Genomic DNA, 18,324 nt, shown 5'->3' on the forward strand with positions numbered 1-18,324 from the left:
CCCGTATCATTCTGGTGAATTTCTGTTGCACCCCCTGCAAGGCCATTATATATCCTTCCTGAGGTGTGGTACCTGGAACTGAATGCAGTACTTTAAATGGGCTTTAATCAGAACTTTATATAACTGTGTAACATAACTTCCACCCCTTTGTATTCCAGCCCTTTTGAGTTAAAGGCCCTCCCTCACCTCTTTTTCTGCTACATTGATGACTGTATCGGTGCCGCTTCCTGCTCTCGCCCTGAACTAGACAATTTCATTCACTTTGCCTCCAATTTCCACCCTTCCCTCACCCTTCACTTGGTCCATCTCCGACTCTTCCCTTCCTCGACTTCTCTGTCTCCATCTCTGGGGATAGGTTATTGACCAACATTCACTATAAGCCCACTGACTCCCACAGCTACCTGGACGACACTTCTTCCCACCCCACCTCCTGTAAGGACTCTGTTCCATTCTCCCAGTTTCTCTGTCTCCGCCGCATCTGCTCCGACGATGCCACCTTCCACACCAGTGCTTCCGATATGTCTTCCTTTTTCCTCAACCGAGGATTCCCCTCTACCGTGGTTGACACGACCCTCGACCGTGTCCATTCTATCTCCCACACTTCTGCCCTTCCCTCCCAGAACCACGATAGGGAACCACGATAGGGTTCCCCTTGTCCTCACCTTTCACCCACCAGCCTCACAGTCAATGGATCATCCTCCGCTTTTTCCGCCACCTCCAAAGTGATCCCACCACCAAATGCATCTTCCCCTCCCCTTTCAGCATTCTGTAGGGACCGCTCCCTCCGAGACACCCTAGTCCACTCCTCTATCACCCCCAGCACCCCTTCCCTTTTGCCCGGCACCTTCCCGTGCAAGCGCAGGAGATGCAACACCTGCCCTTATACCTCCCCCCTTCCCACTGTCCAGGGCCCCAAACACCCCTTCCAGGTGAAACAGCGATTTACTTGTACTTCTCGCAATCTAGTATCCTGTATTCGCTGCTCACGATGTGATCTCCTCTACATTGGGGAGACCAAACGCAGATTGGGTGACCGCTTTGTGGAACACCTCTGTTCAGTCCGTAAGGGTGACCCCGAGCTTCCGGTCGCCTGTCGTTTTAATTCACCGCTCCATTCCCACTCGGACCTCACCGTCCTCGGCCTCTTGCATTGTTCCACGGAAGCTCACTGTAAACTTGAGGAACAACACCTCATCTTCCGATTAGGCACTTTACAGCTTTCCGGACTCAATATCGAGTTCAACAATTTCAGATCATAACCTCGGCCCCTATTACATTTTTAATCCACGCTTTTGGTTTGTGCCTTTTCCTTTTTTTCCTCTCTCTCCCACATGGCAGCTGTCTCTCATTCTGCCAGCGCATTTCACACTTCATCTAGAGCCATTCTTTGTCTCTTTACTTGTCCAATTACCATCTCGTCTCTTGCCTTGAATTTCTCTTAATATCTCCTCACCCCTCCCAGACCTTCCCTTTTGTTCTTTCATCCCCTCCCCCATTTCCCAGCCCCCTAACTTGCTTCTTAATATGTTTCATTTCCTGCTTTTTTTCCTCAGTCCTGACGAAGGGTCTTCGACCTGAAACGTTGACTCTGTTTCTCTCTCCGCGGATGTTGCCTGGCCTGCTGAGTTTTTCCAGCATTTTCTGTGTTATTGCCAACATTCCATAATCTTTTTAAATATATTTTGTAAGTGTCCATTAGCTTTAAGTGGTTTCTGTACTTTGACCCCTAAATCTCTCTGCTCCTCCACAGTTCCTAGCTTCTAGCCTTTTAGAACGTTCTCTTTCTTAGGTCCAAAGTGGATAACCTCACACTTCTTCACATTGAACTCTATCTGCCACAGTTTTGCCCACTCACTTAATCTATCAAAGTCCCTTTACAACTTTCTGCTCCCATCTATACTATTTACTGTGCCACCTAACTTGGTGTTGTCAGCAAACTTGGATATATGGCTCTCTATTCCTTCATCGAAGTCATTTATAAATAAAGTGAAAAGCTGAGGCCCCAGTACAGATCCCTGGGGGACACCACAAGTCACATCCTGCCAATTTGATACATACCCAATATCTCTGCTCTCTGTTGCCTACCAGCTAACCAGTTAAGATTTTAATTTAAAAATATAAAAGTAAAAATGTTTAAAAATATTATTTTAAACTCATCAGTTAAGAAAAAGGAGATGCAGCTGCACTGAATCTATGGGAACAGATCAGCAATCTGGAGAATACTGATTGTAATGTGACAGTCAAGTGTGACCTTCCCGTTCTAATATTGCACCAATTATTGGCATCACGGGGAAACATGCAGACATCTTAACATGGTATATCTCAAAGGAAATGTTTACATTGGACTTTTCAATGGAACATGTGATGCACATAGTGATTTTAATATATTACTAGTTGATGTCCCGTGGAGTCAAAACCAAGTGTAATCCTCGGGTGAAGCAGAATTAGAAGGCAGGGGATAATTACACTAGAGCATGCGGTCATGTTTGAGTCACTATTTTAAAGTCATACATTCTTTCCTTATTTTTGTACTTGCGTTATAAATTCCTTTGTCCACATTTTGAACGGAAACTGTTTATATAAATTTATTGTGCTGTAAGAGCAGGGGAGTGGGATTAATTGGATAGCTCTACCAAAGATTGTATGCGCTCGCTCGCTCTCTCTCTCTCTGCACTAATTAACCCATGATGCTGTTAACCTATTATATTACACACTATCCTACAGCAACATTTAATTGTTGATGTTCGCCACTAGAAGCAGCTAAGTATTGCAGCAATACATTCACAGAAAAAAAAAAGCTACTGCAGATATTGTAAATCTGAAAACAAAAACAGGATGACAATCAGGCCAGCAGCTCAGCGGGTAGCAGCATCAGATGGGAGGTGGACTGTAGGCTAGAAAAGGTTACCTTAAAGCGTTAAACAACTGAGGAGCAGAGTCACGGCAGCACTCCGGAGTCTTACATTGTCGTCCAATGGAGCTGTGCAGTCCTGATGGCAGAGGAATCCAGGAGACTGGGAAGTCAAATTTGAGCAGATTTCCAGGTGTTGAAAAAATGCAGGATGAGCAATGTGCTCTGTACTTGTAGCTTTAAACTTGGTAGTTTTGAACTTGTAGTTTGGTGCTATGATGTGTCTATTATTAGGACCAGGGACCTTAAGCAGTGGAAAACAGCAGATTACATAAGAACTAGGAGCAGGAGTAGGCCATACGGCCCCTCGAGCCTGCTCCGCCATTCAGTAAGATCATGGCTGATCTTCGACCTCAACTCCACTTTCCCACCTGATCTCCATATCCCTTGATTCCCCTAGAGTCCAAAAATCTATCTATCTCAGCCTTGAATATACTCAACAACTGAGCATCCACAATCCTTTGGGATAGAGAATTCCAAAAATTGACAACCCTCTGAGTGAAGAAATTCCTCTTCATCTCTGTCTTAAATGGCCGACCTCTTATCCTGAGACTATGCCCCCTAGTTCTAGATTCTCCAGCCAGGGGAAACAATCTCTCAGTATCTACCCTGTCAATCCTCTTCAGAACCATGTATGTTTTAATGAGATCACCTATCATTCTTCTAAACTCCAGAGAATATAGGCCCAGTCTACTCAACTGGGAGGGGGGAGGGGGTGGAAAATGCAACGGATGTCCATGGATAGTGTTGCAAAGGAGAGGAGAAGCTGCCAGCCCATGAGTCATCCTGTTTTCCTCAAAACTAGACCAATCCCCACATCACAAGTAATTCCTGCTGTAAAACAAATAAAGGATAGAGGTAAAGTCTAAGGTTGATGTTTTGTTCAGCGAACTGCAGAGTGCTCGGGAGAAAGTGAAATATTGTTCCTGAAGCTATTCTATCTACAGTGTGTAAATTTTACCAAACTGTATTATTTCCATATAGTCAGCGGTCGGGGGTTAACGGGCGCCGAAAATGGTGGCGCTGGAAGGACCGAAAAATTGGCGTTGGGGGCTAATTATCATTAGCCCAGCGCTAAACTCACAGTTTAAAGCCGCCCTGGTGGCTTTGGTCCCAGCAACAGGCTCCAATGTGGCATGCCCAAGCGGCGTTGCTGCATCAACAGACTCTCAAAACTCAACTGGCTTCTGAAAAAAAAATTAACATTAAAATGAATTCCTAAATGGGAGTCTTTCAGTTCTAAAAGCTGAATTGCCTTCTGCACCTAAAAAAATGAGATGTGCTTTAGTACTAACACATGTGACTCAGCAAGCCAGGGAAGGGGCACCCAGGGTCTCGCACACTGCACTCCAGCTTTGTGCACAAGTCAACACTGCAAGAGAGGCCCTCTACCCACATGGCCAGCAGGCCCTCCAGAAAGAAGAATGTAGGACCAGATCACTGAGGACGTCACTGCCAGCTGGTTCTAGACTCCCCAGCCAAGGGAAACATTCTCCCAGCATCCGCCCTATCAAGCCCTGTAATAATTTTGTATGCTTCAATATCCCCTCTCATTCTTCTGAATTCAAGAGAATACAGGCCTATTCTTAAATCTGTGTCCTCTGGTTCTCGACCCTTCTGCCAATGGGCACAGTTTCCTAACTTCTCTCCTGAATGGCCTGGCTCATAAGAACACAAGAATTAGGAGCAGGAGTAGGCCATATGGCCCTTGGAGCCTGCTCTGCCATTCAGTAAGATCATGGCTGATCTTCGACCTCAACGCCACCTTCTCGCCTGATCTCCATATCCCTTGATTCCCCATGAGTCCAAAAATATCTCTATCTCAGCCTTGAATACACTCAATGACTCAGCATCCACAGCAACTTTGGGATAGAGAATGCCAAAGATTCACAACCCTTTGAGTGAAGAAATTCCTCTTCATCTCAGTCTTAAGTGGTCGACTCCTTATCCTGAGACTATGCCCCCTAGTTCTCTCCAGCCATGGGAAACAACCTCTCAACATCTACCCTGTCAATCCCCCTCAGAATCTTATATGTTTCAATGAGATCATTCTCCTAAACTCCAGAGAGTATAGGCCCAATCTACACAATGTCTCCTCACAGGACAGCCCTCTCATCCCAGGGATCAATCTGGTGAATCTTCATTGCACTGCCTCTAAGGCAAGTATGCCCTTCCTCGGGTAAGGAGACCAAAACTGTACACCATACTCCAGGTGTGGTCTCACCAAAGCCCTGTACAATTGTAATCTTAAACTCCAACCTGTTTCCTGTACGAGAACGCCTAAATCTCTGACATCAACATTTAATAGATTCTCACCATTTAAAAAATATTCTGTTTTTCTATTCCTACCAAAGTGAATAACCTCACATTCCCCCACTGATTTGGCTTTGATTTTAAGGTTATGTCTCTTTGACCGAGATTCTCCCACCAGCGGAAAAAGTTTCTCTCTATCTACCCCATCAATTCCTTTCAAAATCCAAATGACAATTAGAAACCAATAAAGTTTTGCTTTCAAGATGTCCCTTAATGAGATATGTGCCTTGTAAGCACTCCGGTAAAGAAGACCATGGTTAGGCCTATTTTTTAAATAGAAAACTTCAGCCAGATGAGGAAGAAATTATATTTATTGGAAGGAGGATAGGAGTAGTGGCATAATCCTGCATTATCCACTGTAATTATAGTATCTTTGAAAAAAAAATACCGTTCTGTTCTCCAGCACCGTCATGCTAACTTTAAAAAGTCAACAGTTCCTTCCCACAATTATTTAAAAGTACTTGCAATATATGTATGTGCATGAAATGTATAAATATTTATGATAGGGATTTCCCCCCCCCCGTTACGATCATTGCTTTATTTGTGAATGTCTGTTTTGAAGTGTCACCCTTGGCTCAGTGGTAACATTCTCTCGCATCTGAGACAAAAGGTTGTGGGTCACTCAAGAGACTTTAGCCCATCATCTAGGCTGACACTTCACTGCAGTACTGAGGGAGTGCTGCACTCTCTGAGATGCCGTCTTTCAGATGAGACATGAAACTGAGGTTCTGTTTGCCTTCCCAGTTGACTTAAAAGATCCTATGGCACTATTCAAAGGAGTGCAGGGGATTGCTCCTGGCCAATATTTATTCCTTAGCCAATACCACCCAAAAAATGGATTATCTGATCATTTATCTTATTGCTGTTTGTGGGACTTTGCACAGTGAAAATTGGCTGCCGCGTTTCCCTACATTACAACAGTGACTACATTTTAAAAGTAATTAATTGGTGGTGAACTACTTTGGGATGTGCTAAGGTTGTTAAAGGCACTATATAATGCAAGTCCTTTCTTTGACCTCTACATGACCACATGTGCCGAAATCTGGTTTGTTTTATTGTGTAGTTACTGGAGAAGACTTTTACTATCAGTCATTTCTAATATTGTTACTCTGTCTACTTGCTGTTGACCAATAGGATATTGTAAATATTGTGCAAAATACAATGATCTATTCACCTTTGTTTTGCTCCTGATCGTTGTACAACCACGATTTCATGCCTGCCAAATTTGCCTGTGGTTAATGAAACACAACCATAAAGAATGACTGCACCATAGAATGTTTACAGCACAGAAGGAGGCCATTCAGCCCGTCGAGCCCGTACCGGCTCTCTGCAAGAGCACATCAGCTAGTCCCACTCCCCCGCCCTTTTCCCGTAGCCCTACAAATTATTTTTCTTTAGGTACTTATCCAATTCCCTTTTGAAAGCCACGATTGAAACTGCCTCCACCACCCATTCAGGCAGTGCATTTCAGATCCTAACCACTCGCTGCGTAAAAAAGTTTTTCTCATGTCGCCTGTGGTTCTTCTGCCAATCGCCTTAAATCTGTGTCCTCTGGTTCTCGACCCTTCCGCCAATGGCAACAGGTTCTCTCTATCTACTCTGTCTAGACCCCTCATGATTTTGAACACCTCTATCAAACCTCCACTCAATCCTCTCTGCTCTATGGAGAACAGCCCCAGCTTCTCCAGTCTATCCACGTAACTGAAGTGAAGTTACATCCCTGGAATCATTCTTGTAAAATTTTTATGCACCCTCTCTAAAGCCTTCACACCCATCCTAAAGTGCAGTGTCCAAAATTGGACACAATACTCCAGTCGAGGCCAAACCAGTGTTTTATATAGGTTCATTATAACTTCCTTGCTTTTGTACTGTATGCCCCTATTTATGAAGCCCAGGATCCCGTATGCTTTTTTAACCTCTCTCACTCTGCCCTGCCACCTTCAATGATTTGTGCACATACACCCCCAGATCTCTCTGTTCCTGCACCCATTTTTGAATTGTACCCTTTAGTTTATATTGCCTCTCCTCGTTCTTCCTACCAAAATGTATCACTTCGCACTTTTCTGCGTTAAATTTCATTTGCCACATGTCCATCCATTCCACCAGCCTGTCTATGTCCTCTTGAAGTCTATCACTATCCTTCTCACTGTTCATTATACTTCCAAGTTTTGTGCCATCTGCAAATTTTGAAATTGTGCCCTGTACACCTAAGTCCAAATCATTAATATGTATCAAGAAAAGCAATGGCCCTAATACCAACCCCTGGGTAACACCACTGTGTACTGTTTCCCCACATTATTCAGAACAAAGTAAGTGAACCCAGTAAGCTAAAGAAGTCCAGCCACTCCCACTTGGACGTTGCCAAACTCAAATGGATATTAATTGAGCTGACTGATACACCAGTACCACAAGGTGTTGACCACTCTATGGGAGTTAACCATCAAAAGATGATGCTGGCACTAAGAGTCATCACGGGCCCCTTTCTAGGTGTCAAAAGGTTACTAATAGTCTCATAACATGGGACTTCCCTTAGGTAGGGACCTCCTTGGCTTGGAGACGTCAACACCATCAGTAAGCATTGGGTATTATACTACCTCAAGAGTAGTTGAAACAAGCATAAATATCCCTCTGACAAACATTGATAGGACTCCTGAACCATAGCCCAAGAAAGTATCTTGAAATAATCCTGGATTTGTATTTGGTCCCCAATGTGGGGGTTACTTCTACTTTTGCCGTCATCCATACAGGTCAGGATTCCCCTTTGTCAGACTTCTACAGACTTCCCACTAAGGGGGAGGACTTGAGGAAACAAAGGTGATACCGGCACCCTGCCCCAGACAATATGCAAGGAAGCCACAGCACACCACAGGATTGATTTGACTCCGTGAGCTGTCGGTGACTTTTTGGAATCAGTAAGAACTCTGTTTTTGGCCATATTGGTATTCCTTGTACTCAGGATGAGAAAAAGCGATCAGCCCAATTACATGCTCCCACCATTTTTTACTGGACTCAAGCCCATATTCCTGCATCCTTCCTTCCCTCCCTCTCCCTCCATCACCAACCGACCCCTACCCCCCACTCCCCGAAACATCCTGAGAGGCAAAAAAGGAGACCGCTACCCAATTCAGGAAATTACTGTCAAAAAATTCCTTAACGATCCCCAGGAAGACCCTTAATCATGCCTTCCTTCTGCCAAAATCTCTTTTTTCCAAATGTAGCACATGGGTGCTTCATGGTCATCTCTCAATCAGCTTACAATTAATAGCACTTGCAAGTCTACTACATGGAGCAATGCTCGCACATTTCTAATGATTACTTTTTAGATTTAGCTGCAGCACACAATACCTCTGGCAGAGTGTCGTAATAGTTAGGGTAATGACTCTTGTGTACCTATGGTATGTGAAGAATGCTGAATGCAGAAGAAACACGAGAATATCTGCCTAGTAAGGTTGCCTTCATTCTTGATGTGCATCATTCAGATATCATAAACACACCAATACATGCCTGCTGAATAATGCTAATGAATCTTAAATATCCACCTGATCAGGCAACAATTTTACATCTTAACTGAAAAACAGCACGTCCAACAATGTAGAACTCCTTCAGCATTACATTAAAATATCATTCTAGCTCATGTGCTTAAGTCCTGGAACGGGGCTTGAATCCACAATCTTCTGAAGCAAGAGTGCTACCAACTCAGCTGAGCTGACGCATTTTCAGATGTGTGTTCAGTGCATAGTTTCCCCAGAATCTTTCAAAGTAGGCTATGAAGGATGCATGCCATTCAGGTAATTAAAAATACCCCTCAGCTGTGTGATCTGTATTTCATTATGCTGTATCAACAGTGATTGACTAGTAGATAAGTACAGCTATATATGCTCCAATGTGAATTTGCAGTGCAGTTGTCTGGTTATTTTCCTGTTTGTAATTTGTCTTAAACAGTTAATGTAATGACATCATTGTATCACTGATTTGTTTATTGTATTTACTAAACAGGTATGCTGTCTTGGAAAACAGTTTGTCAGATGCCGGTGTCCTTTTAAATTCTCAAATGATTCTGCTGTTGTGTGTAGCACTGCAGCCAAACCTCCATCACAAAAGAGTGCCCAAAGTTCCTGGTACAATTGCTTGTTTCTATTCAAACAAGCTGCTTACAGAAGAAAAGATTAAGTTGACAGGAGATGTCGTCTGTGTTAAATTAGACTGGTCCCTCTTGCATGCTGTACCTTTTTTGTTTTCAGTCACTGGTGTGCGATAACTACTAAGTAACCCGGTGTCAATTGTGATGAGTTGTTTTGGAAAACTAATTGAGATTCAATGTGTCTAATAAATCTCATTCTGCTTCTATTCCAGATGTTTGACTGGATCTCTCACAACAAAGGCCTCTTTTTGAACAGCTACACAGAGATTGGAGCTACTCATCAGCACGCGATGGAACTTCAGACACAGCACAATCACTTTGCAATGAACTGCATGGTAAGGGCCTATAGATGGGAAACAGATAAAAGTTGATGCAATAGATATTGCTTTCCTACTTTTCAGGTGGGGCAGAATGAAAAGTGCTTGGTAAAGAACTGTGATGTGTTTCACTAATGCATAAGGCAAGTGATTTTTTTATTGCTTGGATTCCCTCCGAAGCAGATTTTCACCAGCTTTGGGACTTTTTATGCAAAATTAACAGTATTCTGGCAGCAACTTGCAGTGCATGTCGGAGAAATTCGTGGGATATTATGTGATGGCAAATTACTTGCTCTGCTGATAAATGAGCTCCACAGTAGTATAGTGGTTATGTTACTGGACTAGTAACCCAGAGGCCTGGACGAATGATCCAGAAACGCAAGTTCAAATCCCACCATGGTAGCTGTGGAATTTAAATTCAGTTAATTAAATAAATTTGGAATAAAAAGCTAGTATCAGTAATAGTGACTATGAAACTCCTGGATTGTCATTAAAAACCCATCTGGTTCACTAATGTCCTTTACGGAAGGAAATCTGCCGTCCTTACCTGGTTGACTCTTAACTGCCTTCTGAAATGGCCAAGCAAACCACTCAGTTGTAACAAACTGCTACTGAAAACAATAATAAGAATAAAACCGGATGGATCACCAGGCATCGACATCTGGGGACTTGTGCCAAAATTGGAAGGGTCACACAGACCAGTCAAGCAACAGCCTGACATAGTCATACTCACAGAATCATACCATTCAGCCAATGTCTCAGACTTCTCCATCACTATCCCTGTGTTGGGGTAAAAGAGAAGTCTTCCCTCCTCTCAAGCGGACCCCCTGAGATAAGGGGTCGACACTTGCCCTATAGCAACCACGAATTCACGACGGACACCTTGGATAAGTTTCACGATCTTTATTCATGCATATGCAGGGGGAAAATCTCAGTCTCATCCCAGAGAAAGGATTCTTCCACCGAGTATCAAATACGTACAGCAATTATACCCTAACTTGAGGCGTGCACCCCCCTTCTACGCCCATTGATTGGTCTACAGAATCATGCATTGAGAATCTGTATGTCCTGTCTTATCTTAAGCAAGGACAAAAGACCAGCTTATTAGCTTTACAGTTCCTGTCTTATCTTAAGCAAGGACATAAGACCAGCTTATTAGCTTTACAGTTCCTGTTTTGCCTAGATCCTACATTCCGAAGCAAGGATAGGAGACAAACTTATCAGCTTCTAGTTTCCAGTAATTTTAATTCTAAGAAGTTATAGTTTCTTCTAACTTTTAATTCTAATAAGTAATTTTTTTCCCCCTACACCTGTCCCACCGGCAGGACAGACCCACCAGAGATGGGGGCACAGTGGTATACAGTCGGGAGGGAGTGGTCCTGGGAGTCCTCAACATTGACTCCGGACCTCATGACGTCTCATGGCTTCAGGTCAAACATGGGCAAGGAAACCTCCTGCTGATTAGCACCTACTGCCCTCACTCAGCTGATAAATCAGTACTCCTCCATGTTGAACACTACTTGGAATGAGCACTGAGGGTAGAAAGGGAATAGAATGTACTCTGGGTGGGGGACTTCAATGTCCATCACCAAGAGTGGCTCGGTAGCACAATGACTGACCTGGCTGGCCAAGTCCTGAAGGACATAACAGCCAGACTGGGCCTGCAGCAGATGGTGAGAGAACCAATGCGAGGGAAAAACCTACTTGACCTCGTCCTCTCAAATCTACCTGTTGCAGATGCATTTGTCCATGTCAGTATTGGTAGCAGTGACCACTGCACAGTCCTTGTGGAGACGAAGTCCCGACTTCACACTGAGGACACCCTCCATTGTGTTGTTTAGCACTACCACTGTGCTAAATGGGATAGATTCAGAACAGATCTAGCAGCTCAAAACTGGGCATTCACGAGGCGTTGTGGGCCATCAGCAGCAGCAGGAATGTATTTCACCACAATCTAACCTCATGGCCCGGCAGAGCCCAGCACGCAAGTGCAAAAGACAAGGCTGAAGCGTTTGCAACCATCTTCAGACAAAAGTGCCGAGTGGATGATCCATCTCGGCCACCTCCTAAGGTCCCCACCATCACAGAATCCAGTCTTCAGCCAATTTGATACACTCCACATGATATTAAGAAACAGCTGAGCGCACTGGATACAGCAAAGGTTATGGGCCCCGACAACATCCCGACTGAAGTGCTGAAGACTTGTGCTCCAGAACTAGCCGCGCCTCTAGTCAAACTGTTCCAGTACAGCTACAACACTGGCATCTATCCGGCAATGTGGAAAACTGTCCCAAGTATGTCCTGTCCACAAAAAGCAGGACAAATCCAATCCGGACAATTACCGCCCCAGCAGTCTACTCTCCATTATCAACATAGTGATGGAAGGTGTTATTAAGCAGCACTTACTCACCAAAAACCTACTCGATGCTCAGTTTGGGTTCTGCCTGGACCACTCGGCTCCAGACCTCATCACTGCCTTGGACCAAACATGGACAAAAGAGCTGAATTCCAGAGGTGAGGTGAGAGTGACTGCCCTTGACACCAAAGCAGCATTTGACCAAGTCATCAAGGAGCCCTAATAAAATTGAAGTCAATGGGAGTCAGGGGGAAAGCGCTCCATTGGCTGGAGTCATACCTAACACAAAAGAAGATGGTTGTGGCTGTTGGAGGTCAATCATCTCAGCGCCAGGACATCAATGCAGGATTTCCTCAGGGCAGTGTCCTAGGCCCAACCATCTTCAGCTGCTTCATCAATGACCTTCCCTCCATCATAAGGTCAGAAGTGGGGATGTTTGCTGATGATTGCAGTGTTCAGTTCCAGTCGCAACTCCTCAGATAATGAAGCAGTCCATGCCATGCACCTAGAGGACATTCAGGCTTGTACTGGTAAGTGGGAAGTAACATTTGCGCCACAGAAGTGCCAGGCAATGACTATCTCCAACAAGAGAGCATCTGCCACTGCCCCATGACATTCAACGGCATTACCATCGCTGAATCCCCCACCATCAATATCCTGGGGTCACCATTGACCGGAAACCTAACTGGACCAGTCACATAAATACTGTGGCTGCAAGAGCAGGTCAGAGGCTGGGTATTCTGTGGCGTGTGTCTCACCTCCTGACTCCCCAAAGCCTTTCCACCATCTACAAGGCACAAGTAAGGAGTGTGATGGAATACTCTCCTCTTGCCTGGATGAGTGCAGCTCCAACAACACTCAAGAAGCTTGACATCATCCAAGACAAAGCAGCCCGCTTGCTTGGCACCCAATCCACCATCTTAAACATTCATTCCCTCCACCACAGGCGCACCGTGGCTGCAGTGTGTACCATCTACAAGATGCATTGCAGCAACTCGCCAAGGCTTCTTAGACATCACCTCCCAAACCCACGACCTCTACCACCTAGAAGGACAAGGGAAGCAGGCGCATGGAAACACGATCACCTCTAAGTTCCCCTCCAAGTCACACAATACCCTGACTTGGAAATATATTACTGTTCCTTCATCGTCGCTGGGTCAAAATCCTGGAACTCTCTCCCTAACAACTCTATGGGAGTACCTGCACCACACGTACTTGAGCGGTTCAAGAGGGCGGCTCACTACCACCACCTTCTCAAGGGCAATTAAGGTTGGGCAGTACATGCTGGCCCTGCCAGTGATACCCACATCACAGGATCGAATGGAAAAGAAAAGTTATTGATGGAGGGTGGTTCAAGAAGGAATGAATAGGGAATGCTTTTTGTGCAATGTATAACAATAACAGATTCAAAAATATTTAAAAAAAATTAATTTTCTATCCTCCAGTGGAGCAAGAGTCTTTTTGCTGCTGAACAGTTCCATGAAATCATCGATGGACGGGCATCCAATACAGTTCCACTGGGCCATATCTTTGGACATACCTGAGAGCTGATCTGCAGCTCCATTGACTGCAGGAAAGCATATTCCTGCCGGGTACACTGCCAACATAGGAGGTCTCCATTCTCAATAGAAAATTGACTTTTTGAAAAAAAAAGACACCAAATATTTTTGTACAGGTAGACTACCCTTTATCCGGACTTCCGAAAACCGAAACCCTCTAAAAACCGAAGGTTTTTTCGTTCAGCGTAAGTCATGCGTACGAACGAAAAAACCTTCGTTTTTTAGAGGGTTCCGGTTTCGGAAGTTCGGATAAAGGGTAAGTCGTGCGCACGACCCCCCGACAACCGCCGACCCCCCCGCCGGCCCCGACAACCGCCGACCCCGCCAGCCCCGACAACCGCCGACCCCCCCCGCGGACCCCGCCGGCCCCGACAACCGCCGACCCCCCCCCGCGGACCCCGCCGGCCCCGACAACCGCCGATCCCCCCCCCGCCGATCCCCCCCGCCGCCGACCCCGCCGGCCCCGACAACCGCGGGCCCCGACCCCCGCCGACCCCGACTGACTTACGCTGAGCGTCAGCGTAAGTCGTGCGCACGGACCCCCGCCGACCCCCCCGCGGACCCCTGCCGACCCACCTTCTGAAATCCGAAATTCTCCTTTATCCGAAACTCGGCTGGTCCCGAGGTTTTCGGATAAAGGATAGTCTACCTGTATCTGTTTTTTGCAATGCGAAATGAATACTTCCTTTAAACTTTCCTTTCTCTACTGCAGCTTTAAGTTCCCATGCACTTGCAATCTGACCTACTTCCCTAATTGAGCGTGATACTGTGGCAGAACAAGTGGCTGACTTGCACCGCAGCTCATCTGAAGGGAGAGGAGGCCAGCTGTATGATTCCCTAATTATTGAAATTTGACATTTTTAAACCGTGTTTTTTAAAACTGCTCTCAAGAGAAAAGATGATATGCTAAGTTTATACATTTTGAAAAATTACAAGTGTGCAGCTGATCGAATTAAAATGGTTAAATGTAGATTTATCTTGTCCTATCTAATTTAACACCCTTCTTAATTATTGCAGTTACTCTGCTTGACGACGTAAGCCATCTATTTCACTTCATGAAGAAATGTATTTTATGTTGGGCTGTGATGCATAGAGTGATGGCTACTTCACCCGATAACCATATTTGACAGGCTGTAAAACTATTTTGAGTTGCTGCCATAGGGACTGTGACTATTCAGTTGCAGCTGGAACAAATTTGACATTGCAGTGCCTTGCTTCTTTGTACTGAATCAGGATAATCGTATCATTTATCCATGTCCTCTTAATCAATAAGCATCTGTTTTCCATTAGATTCTGTACTATACATTGGGTTTCCTTATAATCAACAGCAAGATATTTTCCAATAAATCTGGACAATGCCACAGAATAGTGCAGTCCCTTTATGTGAAATCATTTCACAGAATCACAGAAACCCCACAGTGCAGATAGAGGCCATTTCGGCCCATCGAGCCTGCACCGACACATATCCCACCCGATCCCCGTAACCCCTACACCAACACATAGCCCACCCTATCCCCGTATCCCCACGTATTCAATCCCCCTAACACTAAGGGCCAATTTATCATAGCCAATCAACCTAACCCGCACATCTTTGGACTGTGGGAGGAAACCGGAGCACCCGGAGGAAACCCACGCAAACACGGGGAGAATGTGCAAACTCCACACAGACAGTCACCCGAGGCCGGATTCGAACCCGGGTCCCTGGCGCTGTGAGGCAACAGTGCTAACCACTTATGCCACCGTGCTGCAAAGAGTTCTTCATATACCATTCAACACTGCACTAAAAGTGAGATACCTTCAAATGTCAAGAAATCTTGAAAATGGTACAAGTTAATATTCATTATATAGCATATGCTCTGCAAAATAAGATACCATGGTTGAAGCAAAACTTGTAACCTAATACTGCAATTCATGCTTTCATGTCTGATGACATTATCTTTAGCTCCAATTAGGTTATAGCTGTGCAATTTACTCCAAGATGGATGTTATTTTAGTAATCTGGGATGCTTTTCGTCTGAATGGGTACTGCTGCAATTTAAAGCAGTAGGACATTCTTTATTGCTTTTAGTAGATATTGGAGACTTTGGGAATATGGTTTTTATCATGCATTAATGTCCACTTTTTTAACCAATTCAATTGTTGTTCAGTTTTACCTACATATATTAAATGTGCTATGTATGTCACACTCCTTATTTGGGCATCACCAATGTGACACAGTCACTTCTACAGCCACACACCTCCACTACTAGATGCAACATCATAGGTTTCAGAAGTTGCCGATCCTCATACCTACAACAGCACTATTATACATAAGAACATAAGAAATAGGAGCAGGAGTAGACCATACGGCCCCTCAAGCCTGCTCCGCCACTCAATAAGATCATGGCTGATCATCGACCTCAACTCCACTTTCCCATCTGATCTCCATATCCCTTGATTCCTCTAGAGTCTAAAATTCTATCTATCTCAGCCTTGAATATACTCAAAGACTCAGCATTCACAGCCCTCTGGGGCAGAGAATTCCAAAGATTCACAGCCCTGAAGAAATTCCTCCTCATCTCGGCCTTAAATGGCCAACCCCTCATCCTGAGACTATGACCCTAGTTCTAGACATTCCAGCCAGGGGAAACAACCTCTCGGCATCTACCCTGTCAATCCTCTTCAGAATCTTGTATGTTTCAATGAGATCACCTCTCATTCTTCTAAACTCCAGAGAGTATAGGCCCATTCTACACAATCTCTCCTCATAGGACAGCCCTCTCATCCCAGGAATCAATCTAGTGAACCTTTGTTGCACTGTCTCCAAAGCAAGTATATCCTTCCTTAGATAAGGGGACCAAAACTGTGCACAGTACTCCAGGTGTGGTCTCACCAAGGCCCTGTATAATTGTAGCAAGACTTCCTTACTCTTATACTCCAACCCCCTTTCAACATGCCATTTGCCTTCCTTATTGCTTGCTGTACCTTTTTTAAAATTTGTTTTTATGGGATCAGGGCGTCGCTGGCAACACCAGCATTTATTGCCCATCCCTAGTTGCCCTTGAGAAGGTGGTGGTGAGCCACCGCCTTGAACCACTGCAGTCCGTGTGGTGATGGTACTCCCACAGTGCTGTTAGGTAGGGAGTTCCAGGATTTTGACCCAGCGACGATGAAGGATCGGCGATATATTTCTAAGTCAGGATGGTGTGTGACTTGGAGGGGAACTTGGAGGTGGTGGTGTTCCCATGCGCCTGCTGCTCTTGTCCTTCTAGGTGGAAGAGGTCGCAGGTTTGGGAGGTGCTGCCGAAGCAGCGTTGGCGAGTTGCTGCAGTGCATCTTGTAGATGGTACACACTGCAGCCACGGTACGCCGGTGGTGGATGGGGTGCCAATCAAGCGGGCTGCTTAGTCCTGGATGGTGTCGAGCTTCTTGAGTGTTGTTGAAGCTGCACTCATCCAGGCAAGTGGAGAGTATTCCATCACCCTCCTTACTTGTGCCTTGTAGATGGTGGAAAGGCTTTGGGGAGTCAGGAGATGAGACACTCGCCACAGAATACCTAGCCTCTGACCTGCTCTTGTTGCCACAGTGTTTATGTGGCTGGTCTAGTTAAGTTTCAGGTTAATAGTGACCCCCAGGATGTTGATAGTGGGGGATTCAGCGATGGTAATGCCATTGAATGTCATGGGGAGGCGGTTAGACTCTCGCTTGTTGCAGAATAGTCATTGCCTGGCACTTCTGTGGCGCGAATGTTACCTGCCACTTATCAGCCCAAGCCTGAACGTCTTCCAGGTCTTGTTGCATGCGGGCATGGACTGTTTTATTATCTGTGGAGTTGCGAATGGCGCTGAACACTGTGCAGTCAACAGCGAACATCCCCATTTCTGTCCTTATGTTGAAGGGATGGTCATTGATGAAGCAGCTGAAAATGGTTGGGCCTAGGACACTGCCCTGAGGAACTCCTGCAGCGATGTCCTGGGGCTGTGATGATTAACCTTCAACCACCACAACCATCTTCCTTTGTGCTAGGTATGACTCCAGCCAGTGGAGTGTTTTCCCCCTGATTCCCATTAACTTCAGTTTTACTAGGTTTCCTTGATGCCAGACTCTCTCAAATGCTGCCTTGCCAAGGGCAGTCACTCTCACCTCACCTCTGGAATTCAGCTCCTTTGTCCATGTTTGGACCAAGGCTGTAATGAGGTCGGGAGCCCAGTGGTCTTGGCGGAACCTAAACTGGGCATCAGCGAGCAGGTTATTATTGGTGAGTAAGTGTTGCTTGATAGCATTGTCGATGACACCTTCCATCACTTTGCTGATGATTGAGAGTAGACTGCTGGGGCGATAATTGGCCAGGTTGGATTTGTCCTGCTTTTTGTGGACAGGACATATCTGGGCAGTTTTCCACATTGTCAGGTAGATGCCAGTGTTGTAGCTGTACTGGAACAGCTTGGCTAGAGGTGCGGCTAGTTCTGGAGCACAAGTCTTCAGCACGATAGCCGGGATGTTGTTGGGGCCCATAGCCAATCCAGTGCGCTCAGCCGTTTCTTGATATCACGTGGAGTGAATCGAATTGGCTGAAGACTGGCTTCTGTGATGGTGGGGACCGCGGGAGTAGGCCGATATGGATCATCCACTCGGCACTTCTGGCTGAAGTTGGTTGCAAACGCTTCAACCTTGTCTTTTGCACTCACATGCTGGGTTCCACCATCATTGAGGATGGGGATATTCTTGGAGCCTCCTCCTCCCGTTAG

At 45.4% G+C, this 18,324-nt stretch overlaps 1 protein-coding gene across 4 annotated transcripts in view; it reads left to right on the top strand.

Annotated features, from left to right (window-relative positions):
* The window catches only part of LOC147117613 (triple functional domain protein), an 862,300-nt gene that overhangs the window by 258,091 nt on the left and 585,885 nt on the right, over nt 1-18,324 (top strand). For all 4 annotated transcript variants that reach the window (XM_085988742.1, XM_085988743.1, XM_085988739.1 and 1 more), the window contains one exon: nt 9,578-9,700. In XM_085988742.1, coding sequence (XP_085844868.1) covers nt 9,578-9,700 — 123 coding nt within the window. The remainder of the gene's footprint in view (nt 1-9,577; nt 9,701-18,324) is intronic.

The sequence above is a fragment of the Somniosus microcephalus genome, chromosome 5 (assembly GCF_052327205.1).
Source record: "Somniosus microcephalus isolate GS21.2 chromosome 5, FLI_Smic_1.0, whole genome shotgun sequence".
Taxonomy (NCBI): domain Eukaryota; kingdom Metazoa; phylum Chordata; class Chondrichthyes; order Squaliformes; family Somniosidae; genus Somniosus; species Somniosus microcephalus.